A 21,232-nucleotide genomic window follows, 5' to 3' on the forward strand; every position below is an offset into this window, starting at 1 on the left:
CATGCCTTGCAGATGGCATTCAGATTATATTTGCTCCCCAGTCTGTGGCCTGAGCAAACTCAGTCCATTGTTGGCCTCTTGCTTGCACACTCCTTCACATTGCCCCCCTATCATTGGGGCCTCTTGCATACATCCTATCCCTAGGCAACACTTCACCGCCCTAGCTCCCCTTGAGCAACCCCTTTGGGCCTTCTGCATTCGCTGCTCTCGCTCTAGCCCTGCCACACAGCTACTCTGGTTCGCTCATGCTCCTCTACGTTACGTGGTGGTACCTTATGGCTTTGCTGGGCTGCCTTTGCCCTAGCCCCTCACGGGGCAACTGGTCACACACACATTTGGGACTGGTCTATGTATCACCCTTCAAGCTGACATGGCAGCCCTACTCGATACGCCCCTGGTGCAGCCCTTCAAGCTGCCCTCTGCAGCCCTACTCTGCATCCCAGATCATGCAGTCCTTCAGGCACTCTGCTGCACCCTATTCTGTGCAGGCCCTCAGCATAACCCTGTGCCCCTTGGGGCCTCTCAATGTCGCACTACGGCCCTTGGGGCCTTCTACCATAATGGGGGGGTGGGGAAGGGGCTAGAACTTGGGTTGCTTAGTCCCTGGATGAATGTCCTAACTATTGGCCTAAAACAGGGGAGAGCCATCTTCCTCTTGAGTGCCCTAACCACCAGGCTATTCGTCTTAAACAGGGGAGGGTTTCCTTTTTAGCCCTCTGCCACTTGCTTGCTGTTGGGTTTTGCCTGACTACAATTTTATGATGTACCTGACATTATTTATGAACCTGGGTGAGTACACAGCACCATGCCAGCACACAGTCTTTGCAAGTAGTCCATATCCTCTTTGTAACATCCGTCCATGTATTTGCAGCCTGTTATCACATCCAGTCTCTTCTCCAGACGAAATAATCCCAGTTCTTTCAACCTTCCCTTAAAAGTCATATTTTCTAGATCTCTAATAATTTTAGTTGTTATCCAGTAAATTCTTGAACACAGTGCTCCCAGTGAAGCCGCACCAGTGCCGAATACATTGAAAGAATCAATTCTTGTGTCACAGGCAACTAACTTATTTTAATACATTCCCATATATCATTGGCTTTGTTTTGTGCACCAGTGGTACATTGTTGATCTGTATTGAGTTTATAACCATTGCTTGATACTGATTCCCTATTCAACTATAACCCTATCCCCAACCTCTCTTTTGGGGGAAGTTTATTGATTGGAGGGTTGCCTGACAGGTCCCGGTGCATTTGGAAACCACTGGATTCTTGGACCCATATCAGTCTGATTTTTATCCTGGAAAAAATGTAGAAACTGTGTTTGTGGCTTTGGTTGAAGATCTTTGCTTGAAGATCTTTGCCTGGAGATTAAGAAGTGAAAAATACCTTGCTGATCTTACTAGTTCTTCCAGAGGCTTTAGGTACAGTTGATCATGCAGTGCTGATAAAACATTGACGTGATCTGGTGGGTACTCACGGGATCATTTTAAATTGTTTCCATTCTTTCTTAGCAGAATGGTGACGGACAAGTGCTTGTCATTGCCTTGCAACCTTTCCTTTGGGGTCTTCCAGGGCTCCATTTTGTTGCCCCGCCTGTTCAATGTGTCTATGAGTCTGCTAAGCAAGACTGTGGAGAGATATGGACTGAGATGCCATCAGTATGCTGATGACACCCAACTCTGCCTCTCTCCCTCTCATCTGGATAGACTGCTTGCCTTGGAGGGGATTGGGACACCTGTCACTGATGGGGTTCAGCCTCCTCTGGTTACTCAGGTTTATAGCATTGGGGTACGCCTGGATCCTATGCTGTGCCTGGATCTTCAGGTGACAGCAGTGGCTAGGAGTGACTTTCACCAACTCCATCTGATGAGATGGCTGTGAGCCTACCTTTCAGATTCAGATCTGTCCACAATCATCCACACCTTTGTCACCTCAAGGCTAGACTACTGCAATGCAGTCTATATAGGGCTGCCTTTGAAGACTGTCTAGAAACTGCTGATGGTACAGAATGCAGTGGCTCATTTTCTGATGAGGGTGTGTCACCTGAGCACATAACTCCAATGCTCTGTAACCTGCATGCACCTGCTAGCTTTCTGGGTGCAATTCAAATGCTGGTTTTGACTGTAAGGGCCTAAGTAGCCTGGGTCCTACAAACTAAAGGACTTCTATCACAATCCTTAAGGTCAGCCAAAAGCAACCTTTTGCAGGTGCCATCAATGCACAAAGTCTACTTGGCAAAAAAATCTAGGGACATTATTCTCACCCAGCTCTGGTACTCCCTCTTTCCTGTGGTCTGGTAGAGAGCAAGTGTAGACATTTACTGGAAGCACTTTGAGACCTTCCTATTCAGGCAGGTGTTTAGCAAGCAAAGCTAGGCTGGGACATTGTTTAGTAGCTTTCTTTTTTGTTTTTTCTTGTTTTATAAACATTTTCCTGTTTTATGAGTTATTCTGTTCCCCTCTGGTAAGGTGCCCTGAGACAAGCATACAAATCAAATAAATAGTTAAATAAAATTGCAAATCTTGTTCTGCATTTCTGCAACCTAACCAGCTGTTCTCCAATTTGTATTTGTTCATTTGCTTGTTTCATCCCAAGTGCAGGACTTCATATTTGTAAGTACTGAATTTCATTTGATTAATTTCTGACCCTTTTTCCTGTTTACAAAATTCATTCTGAATCCTAATCCTATCTCCAAAATTTTTGCTACCCCACTCACTTTGATATTATCTGCACATTTGCCAAGTGTGCACTCACTTCTGTCCCCTAAACCAGGGGTTCCCAACCTTTGGACCACGGCCCAGTACCAGGCTGCGAAGGGTCGGCTGCCAGTCCGTAGGAAGGTCAGCTGCTAGAGCAAAAGGGACTGTGAACCAGCAAACCATGGCCCCACAGGGCCAGACAGAGGTCGTGACTCCTCCCGCAAGGCCCGCAACAGCAGTTTGGCCGCCCCCCTGCCTGGGGGTGGAACTAGCTTTACCTGTGTTCTGGCCGGAAATTCTGGCTGCGGGTCTCCGTGTGGTGGTCTGCAGTTTGCCAGGCCGCAGCTGCTTCCGGTCCGCAGTTTGCTGGGCAGTAGCATAAAAAGTTTCGGTACCGCTGCTCTAAATTATTAAAAAGCTATTTAACAGTACTGGACCCAAGACAGACTCCTGGGGAACTCCACTTGATAACCTCCTTCCAATTGGTCACTGAAACATTGACGACAACTCTTTGAAGATTCAGTCAGTTGTATGCTCATCTTATTATAATTTTATCTAGACTATATTTCTTTAACTTACTAGTGAGATGTGTCATGGAGACCATTTTGACAGCCTTGTGGAAGTCAAGGTAATATAACATCCACTGCTCTCCCCTCAGAAGATGCTCTCATTATCTAGCTTGAATTAAAGAGCCTGCCTTGAAATTGCAGCCCAACTACAGTGGGTTGGAATCCCATTTTTTAAATTGAGCAAATTGGCTCTAGGAGCCACAGAGGGGGGACAGACATGGAAGTCTGTAACTTAGTTGTAAAGCTTTATTGCCATGCTAATATCCAGCAACTTTAGGGCAGCCCATTAGACAGACAGATGCATTGTATAACTTGCCCTTCCCTCAGACATCTCCTGCAGGCTTTCAGGCCATTTTCAGAGCTGCTTTGTTCATCCTTAAGTGCTCCTTTGCTGCTCTATTGTACTTAATTCGCAACAGGTTATTGATGAATGACTTTTGAATCTTTGAGTTTGTGTAGGGTAGCTATGAGCTCCGTTATATCCAGTCCTTATTCAAGACAGAAGAAAAAGAAATAGTCCTCATCTAAACTAACCAGCCTGAACAGAACAATATCACAACTGTCTCCTGTTGGCCCAGGTGCTTTCTCTTGGCAAAAAAGGATCACTTTCTGCCATGCATATTACTGCTTATGCAAGTCAGTGTAGTGGTCAGAAAGCTCGCAGATGCTTGCTTTGCTAGATTCGCATCACATGTACTGAGCTGAGCACATATAGGATGCATTCTTCTCTTATCTATTCACTACATTAATATACACAGTTTCTTGACACTCACAGTCTCTCTACATCCCATGATCATCTTCACAGTCACAGGCCTACTCTCAGGATAAAAGCACTCCAAGGGTGGTCCTCAGGCTCCACCATGAGCCTACCCACCAGCTCTCTCTCTTGACTGTCTACTCTCAGGTTCTGGCTTTCAGGTCCCAGCTGTCTGCCTGTCTCTAGCTCCTCTCCCTAGGAGCCTAACTCCGCATTCTGATTCTTTCTGGAAGTGGATTTCTCTGGCTCCTCTTTCTGAGAGCCTTTTAGCTTCTGGCTAGCTAATTAACTATCTCAGCTAGCCCCATTACCTAGGCAGCCTGCAGTCACCCCTTACTGCCAATGGCTGGGCTGTAACCCTTGCAAGCTGGCAAGCCGTTTTCACACTGCTGCACATCACATGAGTAGGGATCTCCATAAATCACTGAGGAAGTGCCCCGTCATGGTTCCTTTAATTTTTTCCATTTTGCTGCTCTCCCCCACCCCGCTCCTGATTAACAGATTGTGCTGCTGATTGTTGGGGATATGAAAACTATGCTGCAGTTTTTGCCTCCTTGCCAGTCAGCAGCAAGTGGTGAGGCCACTGGGGCCCCTCCACCAATCAGCGGTGGAGAGGCAAAGACCATGGCATATTTAAAACCACAGTTTTCACTTTTGCAGTGATCAGTGACAAAAGGCCCAGCTGGTGGGGCTTCTCCACGAATGGGGGTGGCAAAATGAAAAAAGTAACGGAGCTGCTGTGGAGGCACTTTGTGATTTATGGAGATCCCTACTCAAGAGAGATTCCTTCTTTTATGTGCAAAAGAAGGGATAAATTCAAAGGGAATGCATCATGGATTGCTTTGATATACAAAAAATCTGTTTTTGGTGGGGTGATTACATCCCCAGTAGGAAGGAGCATTCTCATTAACCTTCTGGTGCAATGGCTTGTTTATGAGGTGTGTGTTCAGCTAGTGCTGCTGCAGATAGCAGCCTGCTTTCACTGGCACACAGGGAAAGGCAGGCCTTTCTCAAAAGTTGGTTCCTCTAATTGGTATTTTACCTGAGGTGTTCCTATTCCTCCCATTCATCTGCTGCAGCGTCTAATGAAGCCTTGTGCCTCCTGTGGTTGAATCACCACTTGTTCTTTCCCAGAGAACAGTTCTAATAGCTAGAAAACATGAGCCCAGCTCAGTTTAAGCTTTGTATTTTTATGGACATAGCTAGTTAGAGACTGGAGCAAAGCCAAGAAAATGCTAACTGCTTTGAGGTTTTGAATCAATACTCTTCTCTCAGTTCCACCATGGATTTTGATTCAGGTACTGGCAGCATTTTAGATATTGAGGTGCTTTCAGTCATGGTTTTTCTGACCAGAAGAGTCCAGATACATGAGGCAACATATTAGTCTCAATCAAAGCTGCCAACCATGTCACTGTAACTGGCTACCCCTGTGAAAGCACTCTCCTTCCTGCTTTTCTGGGCCTTTGGGATGATCTTCTAGCCCCCTGGAACTAGTTAGGTCATAATGCTGATTCTCAAACAGGATCTAATTCAGCCAGCATATAGGAAGGCTGACAAATAAAATATTTTGGCTGTCAGCCAATAGGCAGAGAGGCTGATTGACTTGACTTATATTGGGTTTGAGTTGGTTAGGGAACATTGTAATAAGAAAATTAAGTAGTTAAGTAAAAAAGTCGTTCCTGACCCAGCATTGGATCCAGCTACTGATTTTGTTTCTCCATCTCTGATAGATTTCTGCTGTTATTCCACCAGCCAAAACACAAAATCTTGTATAATGCCTATTGGTATATATCTCCATCATATCTGTTCACTGGGCAGTGCAATGTAGCCCAGACAGTTCCACCTGGTCTCATTTTCCTGGTGGTTTTATGTTTCCTGGCCTGTTTCTGAAACCCATATCAGACAATTTCTTGAGCTCTAATGCTCTTGTCATGTTGCATCTTTTATGACTGACAGTTGACATCACTGTCATCAGTAGCTCCTCCTTTCTCCTGCCATACTCAAATCTCCTTTGACTAGTTGTTTACTTTTCTTGTGACTGTTTCAGGGATGATATTCTGCTTAGTGGTACAAACACTAGCATTGATTTTCTTTGCCTTCAATAGCCATGGTACATTCTTCCCTTCTGGCCTTGTTAATTGGTTCTCATGTTCATGGTCTGACTCTGTGCCATGGATTGAATCAGAGGACCCTTTAATCTCTCCGAATTGAATCAGAGCACTCCAAATCAATTTGGAGATATTTGGAAAGATTCGGCAATTCGGGCATAGGCATACCTTTAAATGTTTTTTCTACATACCTCTAGATACTAGGCAGCTTGTGAATGCTGCGATGCTGGGGCTCATGTAGTGTCCAACAGCAGCGCAGGGGGCTCCCCAGCACACTTGGCAGCAGACCTGGAAATGGACCAGAAGCTCCCCCGCAGCTCGGCAACTGGTGCCTCCTGGGTCTGGGGGGGCACCTGGTGTCCCCCTGCGGCCGATTGCTGAGTTGGCAGGATGCAGGGGGCCCCCAGTGCGCTCTCAGAAGTGGACTGGAAGTACTTCTGGTCCACTTCTGGGTTCGCCACTGAGTATGCAGCCTCCCCCCCCCCCAGTGCTTCTGTGGGATGCTCCATCCACTCCAGCATTGCAGCGTTCACAAGCCACGTCTGGTACCTTGAGGTATGTAGAAAAAACATTTAAAGCTGTGTTTGTGTCTGAATTGCTGATTCTCTGAATCAGCAGCGAATCTTCAGATTCGGATTTGTCCAAATCGAATCGGGGACAGTGATCCGAATCAACGATCAAATCACTGTCCCCGATTCAGGCCGAATTCAATTCCAAATCGAATAGGGCCTGTTTCGCACACCCCTAATAGATTCAGTTTGTCCACTTGCTGGTATTTTCCTCCTTCATTTCTGCTTTGCTTCACACCTACCCTGGTGCTTTTTTTTCTTGTTTTAGTTTGCAGTGCTCCCTGCACATTTATCAAGTTGTGAAATCTGGGATGTATCAAAAGATCACCATTCCCTGTAGGAGAACAGAGGAGAGGAACAACTACTAGATTGTTCCTGTCGACCCTAACACTGAACTGACAATGTAAGCCAAGCTTGCCAATAGCTTGGTCTACTCAAGCAGACTCTCAGCATACCTGTAAACATATTGAACCACTTTTGCATGTGGACAGGAAGGTTTTTGTTTTTACATATTCTAGGGGGTTAGACTCATTTGGGAATGGAAGTTGCCATGTAAATGTGATATTATTTTTTCTTACTATGTTTACAGTTCATGTATTTATCAAGTCTTTTATCGCTACACGGCTGTGTAACTGGCTCTGGATTGCAGCATAACACACTCCTCAGCATGTTGCTGCCTCATCTTCATTAGCGCTTGGAGCTGATAGTTCTCTTATGGTATCCAAATTGCTCTGATTCCTGGGTTAGAAACATGGCTTGAGTGTTATTAAACCAAGGTTGTTTCCCCTTCAGTTTCTTTACCTACCCAAGAACTGTAGAATCAATATGCTGTTATTGAATGATAGCTAAATATCAATCTCAATAAAACCATATGATTTTGAAAAGTATCATAAATAAACTAGGAGTAAAGAAATCACTCATTTATTAGACATGCTGGCAGGAAGCAGCTAGGCCTTTCATTCTGGTACAGAAAGCCCAATGTGCTGGTGCATTCATCCTTCCCCAGCTGTCATTGAGGTACCTTCGAGGTCTCTCATCACCAGGGTGGTGTCTGTCTTGTGATTTAAGAATCATGTGACATTACACACTACACCCACTGCCTTTTCCTTTCTTATTACTTCTTTGCTTTGCCACAGTGGTGATGCATAGGGGATGCATGAGGGTGCACGTGCACCCCCTGAGAGCACTGGTGCACCCCCTGACAGCCACGCTCCTCTCTTAGGTGACAGGCACGGGGCGGGCATGCAGGAGCACCAGTGCCCCCCCCTGCGAGCCCTGGCTAGGGAGTGGGAGTGCCTGGATGAAGTGCTGTGGCTGCTTCTGGGAGCGCCGCAGCTGCTTCCCGGGCCAGATCAGCTGTGTGGCCCTCCCCTCAGTCGCTGACTGTTCGTGGGCGTGGGGGGCACATGCTCCCCCTGACTGAGGTGGCACCAGTCGCTCATGCTTTGCCAGGTGGAGAAGGTGCAGGAAAGCAGGCAGCAAGCTCTGCATTCATTTCCAGCACTTTTTCATTTGCCTGATAGGAGTGAGAACAATTAACTGTGGAAAGGCAAAGGGTTTCTTAGGGTGAAATCCTTTAGTGAACCAACTGCATAGTTGGGATAGAGTTAAACAAGCTTTCAAATGCAAGACATTCTTCAGTAGGTCATTCATTTGAAAGGGGAGGGGAAGGGACTTTAAAAAAGCAGTGTTGCCAACTCTCATGATTTTTGGTGGTCTTAAAGTCTGTGCTTTGGGAACGTGAAAAAATTAGCTTTCTTTTATCTATCTATCTATCTATCTATCTATCTATCTATCTATCTATCTATCTGTGTATGTGTGTATGTGTGTATAAATAAATAAATGAAAGAGTTGTGTGTGTGTGTGTGTGTGTATATATATTAAAAAACAGCTAAGTTTTTTACATTCCTGAAGCGCATACTTTAAGAACAATGCTAAAAATCATGAGAGTTGGCAATACTGAAAAAGTTTCCTGCAGTGTGATCGGCCTCCCCAGTTGAAGGGGCTGGCTGGGATCTGGGGTGCAGCCACTCCTGCAGCACTACTTGCTGCTGCACACCCTCCTCTTCAAAATCCTAGATCTGCCCATTGGTATGGGGGCAGAGCGGGGGGTTGTAGATTGCTCCAAGTGGAATGGAAGCCCAAAAGACTCCTGTCACAAAGCCTTGTCTGTCTCAGAAGTTAGCATTTATTGTCATCATGCTACTTGTGAACACTGCAACATTGGGCCCTCTGGCTGTCCAGAGGAACCTTCCCTAATGCAACAGTAGAGCCATGGGAAGGTGACTTGGTGATGTGGTAAGGCATGCACTGAAAGACAGCATGGTAGGTGTGTACACAATTGAGTCTATTTTTAATAAGGCAGTAATAGCCAAAATGCATGCATTTCTTTGACAAGTAGGCACTAACATGCTTAGGAACCACTCCAGTAGCTCTCTGCAGCAGAACGAGTGCTTTTCATTTATTAGCCTGCTTTGCGAAAGATTTTTTTGCCAGTTCCCTTGTGCCTTCTCAGAATGTCTTAGATTCCCAGCCTTTGGGTTCATTGCACTTCACTCCAGGGGAGGGAGCATGACCATTTTTTTTAAATGACTGCCTTACCCTGTCCATGCATTATTTTAATCGCACAATGCTTTTAAGTTGCAAGATACCCATTATCTTTGTATTTTAGTGATGTTGGACACCTACGTTTTCCCTTTAGTGGACCCTGAAAGTTTTGCTGTTGTTATAAATATTAAAACAGATATTTCCTTTTATGTTGACATTAACAGAAGTCACTCATCCCTCCCCAGTGTCAGCTGCTGCTGCTGAAGCAAGGTCTGCTATGCAAAGTGTGATAGCCCCTCAGCAGCTTAGCTTGACATGTAACCTCCTCTCTCTGTGTGCAGCACTCACCTGCCAGCACTCTACCTGTTCTCCAGCTGAGGCAGGAGAAGGGAATGGAAAAGCAGGTAATAAACACAGAAGAACGTTCACTGGAATCGAGGATTTTGTGACATACCCTTAGGGAAGACTCCTAGAAAACTTAAGAGAGATGAGCCTTGTACATACATCTCTCTAAAAACCTGCAGCATTCAGCAGAGGGTGATCGCTTTTTCTGTAAAATGTTTGAAGCTACCTACACAGTTAAATAGAGACAGAGCAGGAAATGAGCAGCGAGCGGGGGAAAGCCTGAGATGGTGCAGACCAGGATGGGGGTTTAAACCCCTCCCTAATCAGAGCATCCTGCCGGGGCTCATCAGCAGGAGCCTATAGGTTGGTTTAAAAGTTCTGTGGAAAGGCTGTTATTCTCTTCTGATTTCAGTAGATCTTTTCCAAAAAGGTCATTTTCCTTAGGAATACAGGGCTTTCAGAGCCCACTTACCGGCTCAGTTTATGCCAGGGTGTATTTACACTGCAAGACAAAGATGTGATCGCAGCTTTTGTAGACAGGTAAGACAGCTTTAAACGGACTTACTCTGGTGTTGGTACCAGAACAGCTACACTAGTACAGGCTCCGGCCACTGAGTGCTTCCCCGGGCTCCTACGTGGGTTGTGCAGCTCAAGCTTTTTAGGAAGAACAGCATGGAGGCATTTGCTCCCTGTGCCCCATCTGAATTGTTGGAAGAGCTGGCACGCAGCATAAACAAGGAGGTCTTGATTCACTTTTTCTGCACAGCCTGACTTCATGGTTTAGTACAGTCCAGTGGTAACCATGGAAACCATTTTTTCTCCACTCCCATCCCCCTTTACAGATGACTCTGGTGATGAGGAACCAGCCTCTCAATCTGACAAGAGTGAACTGCACAGCACTCTGAAAACCCTCTCGAGTAAACTGGAGGATCTAAGCACATGCAACGATCTTATAGCTAAACATGGAGCGGCTCTCCAGAGGTCCCTGAGTGAGCTGGAGAACCTGAAGCTGCCTGCAGAGAGCGGAGAGAAGATCAAAGCTGTGAATGAGCGAGCTACCCTATTCAGAATCACTTCCAATGCTATGATCAATGTAAGTGAGGAGCTGGCTGCTCTTTGTCGTTCTTGAACTGTCTTTGAAATACTGAGTATAGCTGGGGTTGGAGCAGGAGTGTAGCTTGCCCATGGTCTGTGCCTCACCAGTCAGTTAATAGCTGTGTGTCAGGTAAAGTTTGTGTCTGTGTGTGCATGTGTATGCTCCGGTATTTGATTTTGAAGCAGATGGGCAAATATTTGCTCCTCACATTTCCATCCTCTCCTAATGCATGGAGTAACCCCAAGCCCCACACCCCTTCTCTCCCCCAATCCCATTTCCACTTCCTGACACAGGTATTCACAGAAGAGGAAAGAATAAAAAATCTATTGTGTTGGATTATTGTTGGGTGCCTCTGGGAAGCAGCCTGGAGTTTAGTTAAAGCTCTGGCACATTTCATTCTGTCAGCCCTATGATGATTAAGCTGAAGGGGATTCTACCTTATAAAAGGCACAAAAAAGAGGAAGGGCTTCTTCATGGTCCATGGTGTAATGTGTGCATGTAACCATTCATAACTGCTGCGATAGAGACTGGATGCGCTGAGTCTGCACAAACCCCGGTTTGAAGAGGCTTCTTTACGGTGTCCCTGTAGCAAGCCACAAGCTTGCATTACAATGTGCTGTTGAGCTATCCCTTGGGGAACAGGCAGTTTGCCATTTAGCTAGCTTGGTAACATAGGGGTTGAGGTACTGTGGGGTGTTCTGTGCTGCAAATTCAGATCCTTGGTTGGTGTTAATTGGCATTAATTTTCGTGGAGCTACCCAGGTTTTCCTTTGACTGGACATCCAGACATTAGTGTTTAAAAGCTATAAAGTAACATGTATCAGCTGTGTAAAAATACACAACTCCATCCTCTCTGTGATAGCTCAGTGTAGATTATGACCTTGTAGTCAGCCAGTTACCATCCACCATCTCCTGTCCCTGTCCAACATTACAAGCTTTCTGATTTTATGGACATGGTTGTATTGCATGTTGGGGAATCCTGCTCAGTCTCCTTCATGGTGGTATGTTCCATTATGGCCTGTGTGGGAGGGATATTTTTATTTTTTCCGGAGGGAAGAAAGAGCACCAGAAAGTCTATAAACAAAGCAAAAAGAATGAATAATTTATAATGAATGAATGCATAGTCTTGGGAATACTGATTTAAATACTGAATTAATGAATGCATATTGAATGTATAGTATGCTTCTTTCCTAAGCAGACAGTGCAAAAACAGGTTTGTCATTTTAAACATACATATTTGAAAACAATTCCACCTGGTCTAGGATCAACAGTTAGGACATGTTCACAGGCCAGCATAATCCAACTATGTAACTCCCTGTTCCCTCACTTCCTCAGCCTTCCCCTCCAAAAAAGCCTGAGACAGAGGTTGCATATCACCCTTCAATTCTTCCCAGCATAGCTCCTGCAATAATTCAGCCTCTTTCACTATACCTGTAGTGATTAGTGGCCCCAGTCATGAACCAGGACAGGACTCTGTTATGCAAGGCGCTATACAAACACTAATCAAAAAGACAGACCGTGTCTCAGAGCTGACAATTTACTTTTATGATCAAGGTCAGAGGGTGCTCAACCTTTTTGCTCTGCGGGCCAAATCAGTGCGGTGGGCTGGTGTGTGGGCCAGATTGAGCACTGCACGCCAGGATCTGGCCCTGAAGTCTGCGTTACCTCCTTCATGCCCCTCCCCATGCACCAGGATCAGGCCCCAGGGTCCTGTACCACACCCTTATGCCAGGGTTGGTTCTCAGGGGCCTCGCTCTGTCCCCTTATTCCTCATGTTGGGATTGGTCTCCAGGGGGCCTGGCATTGCCCCCTCCCATCAGGATTGGTCCCCAGAGGCCTGACATCACCCCTTCCCACCCCTCCTGGCTAGGATTGGTCCCTGGGGGCCTGAAGCTCCCCTCACCAGAATTGGGCCCAGGGGCCTTCCACTGCCACCTCTCAGCCCTGAGCACTGGGATCAGATGCCCAATCCAGTGAGCGGGGTCCAGGACTCCCCATGGGTTTGGAAACATGGCAGTGTGGGGCAGCAGTGGCACTGCTTCCCTGCTGCCAATTTTCTGGAGCCCAATAGGCCAGATGACAGGGCTACGGGCCAGATCTGGCCCATGGACTGGGGTTGAGCATCCCTAGTCAAGGACATTAGCAGATGAGGCAGTACGAGAAAAGGATCAGAGAGAATTAGTCAGCACAGTGCTCAGTGGTCTGTGCACCTGCAGCCTGTCAGTCGCCAGTTTTTTGTAGACATTACAGCAGAAGAGGATATTAAGGCACATTCTGTGTGGCAACAAGTCCTGTCCTTCCACAGCATCTGGTGAAGTGCAACTGGGTTCACAAAATCTTCGGTTTATAATACGTATGTATTGTAGTTACTCTATAAAGGTGCAAGTGTATCCTGACTTCTAACAATGAAGTAGCCTTGCACATGTTTACAGACGGCTTCTCTGAAGCATGGAGGTAACTCAGGAAAAAGCATGAGGATATTTGTTTAAAAGTTTAACAGGTACATGATGAAGCCTGGCATCCTGGACCAATTTGGAGCAGGAGTTGACCTCTCATTACTGAATAAGAGAGAAACAGTACATCCAGGATCAAGCTGTGAATGGCCTTGAAGGTGAAAATAAACAGTTTATGCTTGCTGTGATGAGGAATAGGGAACCTATGGAAGGATTTTAAGAAAGGGGTGACATGTAGAGGTGCATCAATACATCAATCCATATTGTATTGGCACCAATAAAGAAAATTAACATTATCAGCAATTGGCTTTTTTTTGGATGATGTGGCCAGTAATGTCGCCGATAAATGTCACGTGTATGCGCGCAGCCTCAGCATGCATGCAGCCAGCCTGGCAGCTTGCAGAGCAGTGTCTGGCTGGTAAGTCTGTTGTGGGGGGGAAAGGGTAGAGGGAGGGATGGGATGTGGGAGGGCAGATTGAGGACCCTGCGGTGAGGGAGGGAGCGGTACTGGGGCTGGTGCTGGGGCCAGGGGCAGGGCTGGGCTCTTCCTGGCAGGGGGGCTGGGCCAGGGCTGCGCTTGGGGTGGGTGCTGGTGGCTCTGGCAGGGGGAGCTACAGGGTGGGCTATGGCAAATTTTGTGTTGGCCACAGCCCACCCTGTAGGTCCCCGCTTCCCAGCGCCTCCGCCACCCGCCCTGAGCGCAGCCTTGACCCAGCCCCCCTGATGGGAAGAGCCTGGGGCTGCCCCTGGCTACAGCCTGTACCAGCAGCCCGCCTTCACCCTGCGCACATATCCAAGAGGTACATGCCCCCCATTGCTCCCCTGGGGTGCAGATAGTGGCCGGATCCACTCCCCCCTCCCTATGTCCCCTGGATGAGGTGCCAGCTCTGTCCTGCGCCCTGCCCCAGCCCCATTCCCTCTCTCACTGCAGGGGCCTCGATCTGCCTCCCCTACCATGCCCCTTCCTGCATAACAGACTTACTAGCCGGACGTTGCTCTCAAAGCTGCCAGGTTGCATACTGGCAATCAGATTGATACTGGCCTATATGGCTTGTTAATAATTGGCTATCAGTATCAGCCCAAAAAATATTTATCAGTGCACCCCTGGTGACATGGTCAAGACCAGTGTTTCCCAACCAGTGTGCCATGGCACAAAAGTATGCAATTAGAAATGAACAGGTGTGCTGTGGAATTTTGCCATGGCAATGAGCTACAATAGGTATGAGGATGGGGAATGCCTTAACAGGTGTGCCGTGGAAAATTTTTATTAATGTAAGTATGCCTTGGGCTGGAAAAGGTTGGGAAACACTGGTCAAGAAAACAGATGTGAAAAGCGAGCTTGGTAGCAGTACCTTGAATGAATAGGGCAAATCTGCATTTGTCAAGGGCAGAGAAGTATGTTGCAGTTTTTGAGACATGGGATAATAAGGGCTTAGATAAGTTTTAGCTGGGAAGATGATTAAGAACAGCTGCATAGTAAGGATGTACTACAGAAAGAGTCTGAAAGGTTTAGACACAGTCTAGGTTTTAGGACTGAGAAAGAGAGGTCTGAGATGAAGACAATATCCAGTGTCTAGATTTGAGTCATAGTCATGATTAAGAAAGGGAATTCGGGAAAGGCTTTGAGGTGAGGTTGAGTACAGGTTATGCTTAGCTTCTGTTGATGGCTAGACATTGATGAGGAGACAGGCAGATATTTTAGTTTGGAAGAAGGAATGAAGGTCTGGAATAGAGAGAGAAATCTGTGAGTCATACACATAGAGATGACTTGACTTCATGTTTGTGCATGGGATAATCTAGCGACAAGGTGGAGACAAAGAGAAAGGGATCAAGGATGTAAGAACCCCACAGAAAGTCAGAGAGGGAAATGAAAAGGATCATTCAAAAGGCACCCTGAAGAAACAAATTGAGAGTTAAGAGAAAGACCAAGGGAGGACAGTCACAGGAACCAAAGGTGAACAAGATTTGAAGAAGAAAATTATGAATGCTGGTGTCAAAGGTGGCTGCCAGCTTCATAGTTTTCCATCCACATGTTAAACTCTGTTATGTGCTTTTGTACCTTAAGATGTATCTAGACCCTAGCTAATCATTTATGGTGTTATCCTGTTATGTGTGTAGCTAATCCTACTTGGGGACAGTATTGATAAAAGAGCACACTGGGATTTGGAAGATCTGGATTCTGTGTTCCGCTTCAATGGTGGCCCACTATGATCTTGTACAGTTTATAACATCATGCAGTAACTCATTTTCCAATCTGTAAAATGCAGATAAAGTCATTGGCCATCGTCTGTTGTGAATATCTAAAGCATTTCTCACACTATGCAGGAAAGCCCTGTGCAATATGAAAGTGACAAAATCTGCCTATATACAAGTGTTAATTATTATTAAAAAAAATTCTGGAACCAAAATATCTCCCGATAACATAGGAAAATATCCAGGGGGGTCTTTCACATTCTTTCAGGACTGTCACTTGCCATTGATACCATCGTGACTGAGTATTTTTGACACTGTAGTCCCAGGCAGAAGTAAACTAAGTAATTTTTGAGGGCCTCTTTTTTTCCCTGGGAGATCTTCCAGTTGTAAGTCATGGGCAGGTTCTGGCCTGAGGACTGTATTGTAAGAAGCTTTCCAGATTCTGTTCTCTCACTGTCCTGTTCAGAGTATATATAAAGATAATGATGCAGGCTGTGATGCTTTTAGTGTGCTGATGACATTTAGGTGTCTCTGTCTGTTTCTCCGTTGCTGGGGGCAGCTTGGTGCAGCTCATCCCAGTAATGACAACTGTAGTTTAGAACAGTGGTTCTCAAACTTTTTTGTACCAGGACTTATTTGTAAACATCAATGGACAGTTTCAACCCGTTGCCCCCTGCCCCCAGGCCCCAGGTCCCCAGTGTGTGGGGTGAGAGGGGGCAGGGGAGGGTTTGTGAGGGATATAGGTGGCCCCAAGTAGCCACTCGCAGGCTGGAACTCTGCCAGTCTTCAGGGGAAAACCGGTTTCCCATGTTTTTCTCTTTCAAAGGAAATCCATTTTTAAAGTTTGTTTGCTATCCTTTCATATATTTTTGCAACCCACTTTTGGGTCATGACCCACAAGTTGGGTAATGCTGGTTTAGAAGTGTGTGTGTGTTCTTCTTCTTGGGCACACACAAGATGTTATCACTTTGTCTTCCCTCATTTCGGTGTCAATCTTGCCTGCCACAGCTTTGATGGGAGAAATAAAAGGGAGACACCACATGAGAGGGGTGCTCACTTAATTTTAATAATGAGCATCAGTAATGCCCACTCACAAGATGTGTAACTTGGCTAGCTGCCCACTGTCGATCCCTCAACCGGCTCTCCCTACAAGTTCCCGATTCACTTATCAGTCCCCCAATGAATACTCACCAGGTGGGCGTTTGCAAGCCCGTCCTGTTTTATCAACTCACAGCAACAAAGTCCTATGCAGGATCCGGAGGGAGCTGCAATTGTCTGTCTGTATCAGCAATCTGTCTTCCAACGGGCCGGATACCCCGACACTCCCTGCTCCAACAAGCAATACTTGCGAATCTCTCTCTCATCGCCTGCACCTCTGTGCAGGCTGCTTGCTGTTTCTGGCATCTAAAGCCTTGGCTCCTCTTCCCCTTCCAGGGAAGATTGATCTCACCGACATTCCTTTATACAATGTTTCCACCCGGCTGTTGTCAATCTCTGGTTGTCTGCTGCCAGCTGGGAAGACTTAATCGGCAATTAAGCTTTTTGTTGTCTCAATCTGGTCGAACACCTCGCCGCTGTCAGCAAGTAATGGATACTTTACCAAAATCCATAGCGGGTATTTAGCATCCTGAGTGGGTGAACAGTCAATATGTCACTCAGTTCCATGAGTCGAGAAAGTTCTCAACAAAAATGGGTGCTTTGCCCGAACATTCCTGTAACAGGGGCAGTCTCTCCCTGTTACAACAAGAAATACCCAATTGTTTTGATTGAGGGGCTACACCTGCATAGGAAAATAATGTCTCCCTAGTTCAGAGTTTAGGGAAGTTGTTGTATCCAGGGGTGCTCCTACATGTAAAGTAGCTTCCTTAGTAGGAGCACTTCCTTCCCTCTGTGCCTAGTAAAAAGTTTTCTTCTGGATTGAGATGTTAGTGCAGTTATACATGACTTGGTTTGCTGATGACACTAAGATGTGGGGCGAGGTGGACACACTTGAAGTGAGAGAGAGGCTGCAACTATATTTAGACGGACTACAAAAGTGGGCAGATGAGAATAGGATGGGGTTCAATGTAGACAAATGCAGGGTGCTGCACCTTGGGAGAAGGAATCCACAGCATACATACAGGCTGGGGAGTTCCCCTCTTGAAAGCACAGTGGCGGAAAGGGATCTTGGAGTCATTATTGACTCCAAGATGAACATGAGCCACCAATGTCAGACCGCAGCCAGCAAGGCCAACCATACCTTGTCACGCATCCAAAGGTGCATCTCAAGCCGGTTCAGAGAGGTGATCCTCCCCTTCTATGCGACTTTGGTCAGACCGCAGTTGGAGTACTGTGTCCAGTACTGGGTGCTGTACTTCAAAAGGGATGTGGCCAGCCTGGAGAGGGTTCAGAGGAGGGCCACCCGCTTGGTGAGAGGGCAGCAACAATGGTAATAAGCTTATGGAGAATAGGTTTAGGTTAGAGATCAGAAGGCAATATTTTACAGTTAGGGTGGCCAGAATCTGGAACCAACTTCCCAGGGAAGTGGTCCTCGCCCCTACCTTGGGCAGATTCAAAAAGAGGTTAGATGATCATCTGTCTGGGGTCTTGTGAACCCAGCATTCATTCCTGTCTGTGGCAGGGTTCAGGATAGATGATCTGATTAGGTCCCTCCTGACCCTAGCTGCTATGAAACTACTATGAAACTATGGTCCATATGAGATTAGAGTACTAAACTGTCATTCTGGGTTGTGGATGACCAGGTCTAGGGCGACTTGGGGAATCAAGATGCCGACCAGGGTCAGTGAGCAGAGTACAGGGACAAGCCAGCTCAGGAAGCCAGCAGATCTAGGAACAAGCCAAGTCAGGAAGCCAAGAGATCAGACAGAGAGTAGAGGCAGAGAACAAGTTGGAGAGGGCAGCAGAGCAGGTGAGAACAGTGGTTTACAACCTGTTTACATATGTGGACCCCTAAAAAAATTCAAATGGAGGTGTGGACCCCTTTGAATTGTAAGTGTGGGCATTCATATATTTTAGATTGATCGTATCATCTTTTGCAGACCTCTTTGACATAGTGTGCAAACCCCCAGGGGTTCATGGACCACAGGCTGAAAACCACTGGTCTAGAATCATGTCGAATCCTGGTGCCCAGATACTTCCTGTTCCTCCTCAGGAGCTTATGTGGGGAAGTGTAGTCAGCTGACCCTGACCAGGCACTCAGGGAGTGGGCAGAGGGCTCGGTCTTGATGGAGGCTTCACGCCAGGCTTGCCCAGTTTGGGTGGTCAGCTGTAGGATAACAGGCTGGGTTAATTGGGTATGCCAGTCAGATTGAGGTCTTGGGTTTGAGGCTATGGCCTGACATGTAGCATGTTGTACTTTAGACTATGATTTGGACCATTTGGAAGCTGAATCTAGTGCATAGGTTGGCTGCTGTCACCACGAGTGCATGATGCTATACCAACTCACCATAATCTGCATTGACTTTTGTAACAGGGAGGTCTGTTCTTTCAAGAGGGAATAGTCAGTGGTGGGGCCAGGGCTGCTGCTGAGTGCTCTAGAGCTGGAGCAGCGCTGCAGCAAAAGGTAAGCAGTTGGAGGATGAAGTGGGGCAGTGAGGGGAAGACAGGCACAGGGGGTAAGAGATGGGGGAGCAGGCAGCAGTGGGGAGCAGGACGTGAGGGGAAGGCACGAGGAGGGACAGGTAGTAGGGGCACAGGGACAGGGCAAAAAAAGGGGAAGGTTGGGGGCAAGCAGGCAGGACAGGGGAACAAGGGGCAGGGGTCTGACCCCTCCCCCCCCACTGCAGCTTTCCTCACCACAGCAGTGGGTGGGTGTGAATATATAAGATGACCTTCCACAAATTAGATTCTATGCATGGAAAATTATAACATGTTTATAATTTTTTCTTATATAGAATAAAATTATTGCGGGGGTCATCTTGAATTTAAATTTATCTTGGATTTGGCTAAATACGGTATGTTTTATATTTGTGGTTTTCCTCTAGCTGCATATATGATCTAATTATGCAAACGTCCCTAGAGCTGTGGAGAAGAGTTTAAACAAGCAAGAATAAAGTAAATAAATAAGTAAATAAAGCAGTACGGTCATTAATGTGTCATCCTTTTTCTGTAAAATGCTAAACACTTCTCTGTGGGATCTGCTGAACTGAGCAAGCTGTGCTGAGGCTAGCACAGCTCTCCATTGCATTTCAGTACAGGATAAAGGACTTTCTGCTTTCAGTGTAGCAAATTAGAACAAAATTTGACTCCTTGTCCTCATAACAGTGCTGTGCAGGATGGAAGAGGAGGACTTGGCAGCAGGAAGGATAGTTCATGCCAGCCAGTTACTTTTTATGGAAAGCTTGAAATAGCGAGCTCCAGAATCTGGGATTCCTGTGCCCCTGCCAACATTCCTGCAGTCTCCATAGAGATGTCCTTTCCCCTTCCCACACAGACTGCTGATTGCCCAAGAAGGAATGTGTCTTGCTAGTGGTAGAGATTGTCCCAAACAGTTTTGCCTGGGATATGATAGACCAATGGATGTCTATCTTTATCTACCTTTAGTGCTTACCTGGCTTTCTATATCCTTGTACCTGAGTCCCCTACCAGATCTCTTATGTTTCATTTCATAATACCACTATGGAAGAAGGAAGGATTATTGCCCCCACTTTTTAACAGATGGGGAATCTGGGGTGCTGAGAGCCTAAGCAACTTGTTCAAGGAGTCTGTGGCAGACCAAGGATCCGAGGCTAGATCTCCCAAGTCCTGGGTTATTATCACCGTAACCACTAAGCCATCCTACTTCACTTTCCCTCTAGCATTTATTATTATTTAATCACACTCTTGGCAAGAGAGTGCAGTTGCACTTCAGCCTAGCCAAGTCTAAACAAGGAGACTGGTGATGTAAGTGTGGCTGTGAGAAGCAGTGAGCAGGAGGCATTGTAAGGAAAGTAGCAATCTGCTATGGAGGAGGAGTGGGAGGTACATAAAAATAAGAAGAAACAAATTAAAAGGATAACTACCATATTTCCTCAACTTTAAGGCAACCCTGAATATAAGACAACTCCCCAATAATAAGATAATATTGATGGAAAAATTATGCCTTTATTATAATTGTCCAGGTATAGAATTTAATTATTGGAGGCTTTCCTTGAATGTATTCCCTTCCCACTGCCACAGCAGGGAAAATAAATGTGGGAGGTCACGTAGCCCCCTTGGCCTCTGCCCCATCAGCTTCTTCCCACCATCAGCCCCTTCCCCCTCTCTTTATTGTCAGACCCGGCTCTTCCTGAGCACATGGAAGTGAGGGGAAAATCTGAAATCAGCAACCTTGAAGAAACATTCCTGTTAGGGTTGTGCAAAGCTTCACTGGCTGTTTCGTTTCTACACTGTTTCGACTCATTTTGAGCTTGAACTAGTGAAATTGAAACAAAATGGAGGGCTTCAGAACAGTCTTGAAATGAAACAAGGCCAGTCAAAATGTTTTGAAAGTTTCAAAACGTTTTCAGTTTTGAAGCAGCAGCCAAGTGGTGGGATGCAGGGGAGAGCCAGGGCTGCACTCTGACTGGCTCCGCAGCCCCATGTGGCTCAGCCTGGAGGGGAGCACAGCCCTGGCTCTCCCCACCTCCTGCCACCAGGCTGCACTCCATGGGGCAGGCAGAGCCGATGGGAGCGCAGCGCTGGCTCTACTCGCCTCCCACCACCGGGCTGCACTCTGATCAGCTCCACCAGGCCCATGGAGCTCAGCTCAGTGGCAGGAGGTGGGCAGAGCCGGCACTGCGTGCTGCCTCCCACCACTGGGCTGAGTTCCATAGGGCTGCGAGCTGCTGGGAGCTGAGCCCGGTGGAGGGAGGTGGAACGCAGCCCCAGCACTGCGCTTCACTGGGGCTGCAGTCTGCCTCCCTCCCAGCCGGCTCCGC

The 21,232-nt window shown here is 46.8% G+C and overlaps 1 protein-coding gene across 1 annotated transcript in view; it reads left to right on the plus strand.

The window, feature by feature from the left end:
* The window catches only part of LOC102380750 (oxysterol-binding protein 2), a 346,753-nt gene that overhangs the window by 202,324 nt on the left and 123,197 nt on the right, over positions 1-21,232 (plus strand). Inside the window, 1 exon segment of the mRNA XM_025208840.1 lies at positions 10,436-10,686. Coding sequence (XP_025064625.1) covers positions 10,436-10,686 — 251 coding nt within the window.

The sequence above is a fragment of the Alligator sinensis genome, unplaced genomic scaffold (genome assembly GCF_000455745.1).
Source record: "Alligator sinensis unplaced genomic scaffold, ASM45574v1 scaffold1108_1, whole genome shotgun sequence".
Lineage (NCBI taxonomy): Eukaryota > Metazoa > Chordata > Crocodylia > Alligatoridae > Alligator > Alligator sinensis.